The sequence below is a fragment of the Elgaria multicarinata genome, chromosome 17 (assembly GCF_023053635.1).
Source record: "Elgaria multicarinata webbii isolate HBS135686 ecotype San Diego chromosome 17, rElgMul1.1.pri, whole genome shotgun sequence".
In the NCBI taxonomy this organism is placed as follows: Eukaryota; Metazoa; Chordata; class Lepidosauria; order Squamata; family Anguidae; genus Elgaria; species Elgaria multicarinata.
In genome coordinates this window covers 15,747,262-15,755,025 of record NC_086187.1, presented here as the reverse complement: position 1 = coordinate 15,755,025, position 7,764 = coordinate 15,747,262, and the positions used below count along the sequence as shown (strand labels likewise).

The window sequence follows — 7,764 nt, the reverse complement described above, 5'->3', positions numbered from 1 at the left end:
AATGTTGTAGGAATCCGTACACTTAGCGAAAGGTAGAAATAATTAGGTGACTTTCATACTTTTTTTTTAACTCTCACACCATTAGGTTTCGTTGAAATCAGTAAGCTTTATTCAAAGCAAGTAATGGATTGGACCCAGATTTAGTTAAGTGAACTGAGGTCCCACTGAAATCAAGTGGGACAGGTTAAGCAGACCTTCAATCCAGTGGATTTATGGGAAGGAAGTTCAGATAACTTAGTCTGGATCTTAACCAGTTTGTTTAGGATTGGGATGTTTACCATCTTGCGTTTTCACTACATACCTTTTTGTTGTTTGTTTTTGGAAACTGTTCCATGATTCTCTTCTTTTTTTAAGAAAAAGAGGAGCGTATAGCTTGCATTTCTAAGTAGGTTCTAGAAATAGGAAAAACTCTGGGGGACATGGGTGGGAGAGTGCTGTTGCACCATGTCCTGCCTTGTTGATCCCTGGCCAATGGCTGGTTGGCCACTGTATGAACAGAGTGCTGGACTAGATGGACCCTTGGTCTGATCCTGCAGGGCCCTTCTTATGTTCTAAAAGAGGGACAGGCAACCAACAGACCGCAGCCTAATTTAAAAAAAGCCCTATACAAGCAATCAGGTTAGAGGATGACGTATTCTTATCTGGGAGGTATGCAAGCGTTCCCATATTTCAACATCTTGGTATATGTGGGGTCCACTTACCTTATATGATGTTTATTAAATGTATAAAGGCCTGTTTAAAGGGTGGTTTTCTTCTTTCTTAAAGTAGGTCCCAGATATATTGGGCAACTCTGTTGGGTATCAGTACACCTGCTAAGAATTGCTAGCTCTCCAATGCTGATAAGGGTGTGATCCTTATGTCATCAGTGAAGCTACCTAATTCTCTCTCTTTTTCTTTACTGGGTTTCTTCCCCCTTCCCCATGTTGGAATGTTGGGGTCTATTAGTCGTAGAACAGGTAACTCATTACCTGCCTGCAATGCACAAACTATCAGAAACGAGTATAAAAGATTGAGCTGAGGCCTACCGATTTGACTTCGCTCCGGGGGGAACGTGCACAGCCAACCTGGAGAACTTTGGGTTCTAGGAACAATCTGTGTTTGCTGTTGGTTTGGAGCCCCAGCAAATGCCAGCTCTTTGAGAGTTGCCAGTTCTGTGGGCTGAAGAGATGCGTGAGCTTTCTTTGCATTTTTATTCTGCATCCATCTTCTGTTACTAAACTGTCGTTCCTTTCACAAGTAGTCGTGTTTCATCTTGGTCATCCAAAGAATCTACCTTGACTGGGTCCTGAATAGATCAGGCCTCCAGAATAACACAGGCCCCACAAACGGAGAATGTTATACATGATGTGTGGTTTTGTGATTTACATTCTGGTCCCTGATTGCCTGTACTTACATTGGAAGGGATGCCAGAGAGCTCAGTGGTAGAACCCTTGCTTTGCAGGCAAAACGTCCCAGCTTAGATCCCCAACATCTCCAGATACATCTGGGAAATCACCTGCCTGAAACCCTGGAGAGCCATTGCTGCCAGTCAGTGTCAACAATATTGGGCTGGATGGAACAAGAGTCTGACTCAGTGGCTCAGTTCAGACAACACGTTTCTCTACGCAGTGGGAAAACTACACTCAATGGTTGAGTTTTTAGGGGGCGCTCCACACAACATGTTCTAACTCCACCATTGTGTGACTGTGGGCTAAGGTGGAGTTGAGTAAAAGGCATCACAACATTTGATTGACAGATCCTCCGCCCTATCTTATCCCCTGGTCCTCCCAATGGTATCCCATCAGTCATTGCTGCAAAAAAAAAACCCAATCCCGGCGGCTCTCCTAGAGTGGCACTTGTTCCTTTTGCCGCTCTTGCCAGAGAACTCAGTAGCCAGTGGGAAAAGTCCACTCAACGCAACGGAAAACTCCACGGAGCCCTCCACACAACACAACGGTTGTGCAGGAACTCTCCTCTGCACAGTGTGGATATTCTTTGTGGAGTGTTTTCCAAAAAAAACACCCTCCACCGTGGTGTAGATTTTCCCCTCCAAGCCGCACATTTCTCAACGGTGGTGCAAAAACTCCACTGTGGAGTTCTAAAACCACCGTGTTGTCTGAACTGAGCCCGTATAAGGCGGCTTCCCATTCTTGGGCCCCAGTTCCCCTTGTTTCAGGCTTCCTCGTTCCGTTCGTGCTGATCCCTGTTCTAGGAGGCTTCAGGTGATCTCATTTTTGGTCCTCTTGTCCCTTACAGAAAGGGGCAACCTGGCTGGGGTCCGGCACATTGTCCTGGTGCTGTCGGGGAAAGGAGGCGTAGGGAAGAGCACCATTTCGACAGAGCTGGCGTTGGCGTTGCGTCACGCTGGGAAAAAGGTAGGCGCCCTTTCATCCCGGTGCGGTAGAGCGGTTAGACTTAGGCCAGCTTCACCTCCCTGCTCAATCAGTAAATAAAACACAGCAGTGATACCTGTCTGTTTCTCCCCCACATTTATAATTCTGTGGCTGGAGTTTTCCATCTATCTATCGCATTTATATCCCACCTTTTTTCCTCCAAGGAAGCCAAGGCGGCGTACGTAATCTCCCTCCTCCTCTCCATTTTTATCCTCACAACAACAACCCTGTGAGGTAGGTTGGGCTAAGAGTCTTTGACTGCCACCCAGTGAGCTTCTGTGTCTGAGCAGGACCTCGAACCTGGATCTCCCAACTCCTAGTCCAACACTCTAACCGCTACACCACGCTGGCTTGATGATTTTTCTTTCTTTCTTTCTTTGAGATTCTTTTCATCCTGTTCTGCAGCCCAAATGGTTCTCAAAGTGGCTTACATGTAATCAGTAGAACAAGGCAGTCCCTGGGCAGCATGCCTGTATATACCAGTTGCTGGGGAACATGGGTGGGAGGGTGCTGTTGCACCATGTCCTGCTAGTAGGTCCCCGGCCGACAGCTGATTGGCCACTATGTGAACAGAGTGCTGGACTAGATGGACCCTCGGTCTGATCCAGGAGGGCTCTTCTTGCATTCTCCGATAGGGTAGTATCCGGCCAGATTGATAGCTGGAACAGGGAGGTTTAAGCATATAACACCGATTCTGGCCCGCTTGCATTGGCTGCCTATATGTTTCCAAACCCAATTCAAGGTGCTGGTTTTGACCGATAAATCCCTACATGGCTTGGGACCACAATACCTGACGGAACGCCTCTCCCGACATGAACCTACCCGTACACTGCGGTCAACATCTAAGGTCCTCCTCCGAGTGCCTACTCCGAGGGAAGCTCGGAGGGTGGCAACAAGAGAGAGGGCCTTTTCAGTGATGGCCCCCGGACTGTGGAATGATCTCCCCGATGAGGCTCGCCTGGCACCAACACTGTTATCTTTCAGGCGCCAGGTCAAGACTTTTCTCTTCTCCCAGGCATTTAACAGCATTTAACAATGCTGTTTGTCTTCTAACGGACCCCAGAACTGTTGTTTTAAATGGATACTGTTGTTTTTATATTGTTGTTTTTATGTTTCTGATGATTCTTAAATTTTGTATACTTTTTAAATGTTTACTGTTTTAACTTTTGTAAACCGCCCAGAGAGCTTCGGCTATGGGGCGGTATATAAATGTAATAAATAAATAAATAGTCCGACTGAGAGTAGACCCATTGAAATGAATGGGGTTTTCAGTGGATCTGCTCTCAGTAGGGCATACGTTGGCTTTTGCCCCCTGTCTGCAGGCTTACAACACACAAGGAAAAAGGAAAGGGGAGGGAAGAGGAAAACAGCTCAGTCTTTCAGCAAGGCTGGTCTCATCTTCCGCAGGACAGCCTGCTAGAATTGTTTTAGGAAACCAAACTTAAAAGTATGCCATGTCTAGTTTCTTTTCCATCAGCCAAAGAAACAGTATTTGTTCAAAGAGGGAGGAGGTGTCAATAAAGTGCAGTGAATGTGGTTTAAACATTATTTTCTGACAAATTGAAAAGTTTTACTGGAAATTGTTTTTATCGGAGTCATTGCACTTCCTTACATGGTTTAAAGAGAAAATAGAAGCTTTATTTTAACACCCCCCACTCCCAGAGCTAAGTGATTAAGGGAGCAATCCTATGTCCCCCACAGAGCAGAGCCCAGAAATCACACCCCACTCTCCATCCCCCTTGGAGCCAACGCGGTTCTGGCTATGTCTCTGTGCTTGGAAATGGAGCGCGGAGATGGGGAAAGGGGGTATTCCCGGGGGAGGGAGAGAAGACTGGGGCAGCTGCCGTACAAGGTCTCCTATGGCCGCCCAAGCATCCTTCCCTCCCCCCCTCTGAAGCACTGCTGCTAAATGGGCAAAATCGCCCGTCTAGCAAAAATGCAGGGCAGCAGCAAAAACTCCACACTCCATCCTCCCTGCATTAAACACTAGCAGCTATAGGACTTTTTCCTGTCTAATCATGCATAGGCTTCTGCACTAACTTTACTATATGTCCTTGCATGCTTCCTGGGGAGAGTCACCTAAAAAAACAAAAAGCAGCTAATGGCACCATTGGAACTATTCAACTTTCCTGGTCTTGTAACTATTTGCTCTGTCCATGCGTGGGAGGGGAGGAGATGTTGGAGGGCGCACGGAATCGCAGCTGGTGGTGGAATTTGGTCAGTTGAGCGAGGAAGAGGGTGGAGGGTAGAGGCGATTAGCAGGTGGGAATGGATTTAGGAGGTCATTAGGTCTAATCGCTTTCATCCCAGATTTCAGCCGACAATCTGTTTTCATTGTTCCTCAAATAAACACTCTGTTTGTAGTTAACCCTGGGCAACTTGTCTGCAAAACCTACACTTAAGGAATTTGAAGACCCACCCCGATACCTACACCACACAGTGCTAACATTCATTTTGACATGCCCCCCCCCATAGCTATGCATTTAAGAGCACAATCTTATGCATGTTTAGACAGAAAAAAAGTCCTGCAACTCCCAGCATGCCCCAACCAGAATGGTAGGCGTTGTAGGACCATTATTATTATTATTATTATTATTATTATTATTATTTATTACATTTCTACACCGCCCATAGCTGAAGCTCTCTGGGTGGTTTACAAAAGATTAAAACATTAAAAATGCGACACAAAATTTAATACCATAAAAATATGAAGCAGAGAGCATACACAAAGACAACATGCATCTAAAAACAACATTGAGCTGTAAGCCAAACTTAAAAACATAGCTGCGATCGATTAAAATTCATCACATGCTGCTAAATGCCTGGGAAAAGAGAAAAGTCTTAACCTGGTGCCGAAAAGACACCAATGTTGGCTCCAGCCATGCCTCGTCGGGGAGATCGTTCCATAATTGGGGGGGCCACCACTGAAAAGGCCCTCTCTTTTGCCTTCTTCCAAGCCTCCCTCAGAGTAGGCACCCGGAGCAGGACCTTAGATGCTGAGCGTAGTGTACGGGGAGGTTTGTGTCTGGAGAGGCGTTCTTGTGGGCCCGAGCCGTGTAAGGCTTTATAGTTTGGAACCAGCACCTTGAATCAGGCTCAGAAACATACAGGCAGCCAATGCAAGCGGGCCAGAATTGGTGTTATATGTTCAAACCTCCTAGTCCCCACAAGCTGCAGCTTCTGAACAGTCTTCGAGGGCAGCCCCCCCATAGAGTGTATTGCAGTAATCTAACTTGCAGGTTACTAGAGAATAGACAACTGAAGCCAGGTTATCCCTGTCCAGATAGGGGCGTAATTGGGCCACCATCCAAAGTTGGCAGAAGGCACTCCGTGCCACCGAGGCCTCCTGAGCCTCAAGTGACAGAGATGGTTCAAGGAGAACCCCCAAGCTTTGAACATGCATAGGATTTCACCCTAAATTTACTATGGGGACCTGCCTGCTTTCTAGGGATGGTCATTTGGAGAGGAAGAGGAGGAGGAGGAGGAGGAGGAGGAGGAGGAGGAGGAGGAGGAGGAACCCACTCCAAAGTTCAGTTGGGCAATACCTTCATTAGGACCCATCAAAACATCACAGACCAGTGAGCAATCTTTCGAGTTCTCCAGGATTCTTCATCAGGCTCGCCTTCCCTTCCCCAAGATGTGTTGGACTACCATTCCCATCATTCTTTGGCCCTGCTGGCTTTTGGTGATGGGAATTGTAGTCCAGGTTTGGAAAGGGGTGGGCTTGATGGCACAAAGAGCAGGTGGGTGGGGTGGGGGGGGAGGGGAGGGGAGCGACCCAAAAAGAAGACAAACCGTTGAGCCAGATGTTGTAACCAACGAGCTTTTGCATTTTAGGCCCCCAGTTCTTAAAATAGAGAATTGGAGACTGAATGAACTAGTAGTGCCGAGGGCTGCAGGCAGAGCCACCAATTCTGGGACGAAGAAGCAAGGAGCTGTTTGCCTGTTTTTCTTTTCTTTTCAAAAGGTGAACTCTGGCTAATTACACCATCGAAACTGACCATTACAGAGAATTTCCGGCCCACAGCCGTGGCTGGTGCTGCTCCTGTTCTCTCCCCGCCCTTTCCCTGCCCGGTCTGACTGGCTCAGGGCCCAGAGGCCTCGTACGGCTCGCCTGCAGCATGACATGCTTGACAGTTGCCTGTCCCAGGACCGTAAGGGGGACTGAGGCAACATCCCAGGCTATGGGCAGGAAAGGGCTCTGCTTAGGGCTGTAGTAGCCCAGTGGAACATCACAGGCTACGTCCACAAGAGGCTGCAGGGCGAAGTCCACGCCCATCCGGGAATGCAGCTCAGAATTGCATCCAGTATCAGAAGCAGTAAGCTTATATACATCAGTTGCTGGGGAACATGGGCAGGAGGGTGCTGTTGCACCCGTGACTTGCTTACGAGTGCCTGGTTGACGGCTGGTTGGCCACCGTGTGAACAGAATGCTGAACTAGGTGGACCCTTGGTCTGACCCAGCAGGGCTCTTCTGACGTTCTTAAGAACAGTGGTTCTCTCCAAATGTTTTGGACTACAACCTTCCACAATTTCTGACTAATGCCCATGCTGGCTGGGGCTGATGGGACTTGAACTCCAAAAGATCACCAATGGGTTTTTTTTGGGGGGGGGGGGGAAGGGGACCCTGCTAGCATTCCTCCTAAAGATATTTTGTATTTCTGCCAACCTTGGGTTTCCCTTGAGCATGCTGACATTGCCCCCTTGTTTCTCAGTAGCCCAGAGAGCTTCGGCTGTGTTAGGTGCTATAGAAATGTAATAAATAAGCACTTGCCTTAAAGCAGGGTGTAAGAAAAAAAAAACGAGAGCTTTGTGGAAGAAAGACGGGCCTTCGCCCCCTCCCATGTTGGCCAGAGGGCCTTCAGAGGAGGGCTACGTTCCCGCAGCCTGGCAATGCAATTAAGAGAGAAGCACGTGCGTATTTGTTTCTTGCCTGGCTCGTTTGCTCTGCGCCTTTAGGCGCATGGCTCCTGCTGTGCACTCTTCTTTTCCCACACCCACGGACACTAGGGTTTCACACTCCCAGCTATAGCAGTGCTCAGCAGCGAGGCTGCGGCATTCGCCGATTCATCAACAACCTGCCCGGTCACTGAGGTCATCCGAGGGCCTGCTTCTGGTGGTTCCACCTAGATCCATCCTCCGATTGGAGTCCACCAGGGGAAGAACCTTCAGCGTGGTGGCGCCCCTCCTGTGGAATTCCCTGCCTCTGGAGGTCAGGCAGGCTCTGACCTTGTACTCCTTTCGGCGCCTCCTGAAAACATCTTTATTCCAAGAAGCCTTTCTCTTTAACATGCAGCCTTGGATTTCTGTTTTTGCTTCTTTTAAATTTTGTTTTAACTGTTTTTATTCTGGTTTTTTCTTTTTCTTTCATTTTACCTTGTACACCGCTCCG

General features: G+C 48.1%; 2 protein-coding genes across 3 annotated transcripts in view; both read left to right on the top strand.

Annotated features, from left to right (window-relative positions):
* Positions 1-7,764, top strand: part of NUBP2 (NUBP iron-sulfur cluster assembly factor 2, cytosolic) — a 109,093-nt gene that overhangs the window by 6,735 nt on the left and 94,594 nt on the right. For both annotated transcript variants that reach the window (XR_010026233.1, XM_063143019.1), the window contains exon 2: positions 2,236-2,354. Coding sequence is in view for 1 of the 2 variants with exons in the window: in XM_063143019.1 (XP_062999089.1) it covers positions 2,236-2,354 (119 nt within the window). In the remaining variant the exon portion in view is untranslated. The remainder of the gene's footprint in view (positions 1-2,235; positions 2,355-7,764) is intronic.
* Positions 4,604-7,764, top strand: part of LOC134409982 (major facilitator superfamily domain-containing protein 1-like) — a 319,448-nt gene continuing 316,287 nt past the window's right edge. The window contains exon 1 of the mRNA XM_063143013.1: positions 4,604-4,610. The gene's annotated coding sequence lies outside the window, so the exon portion shown is untranslated. The remainder of the gene's footprint in view (positions 4,611-7,764) is intronic.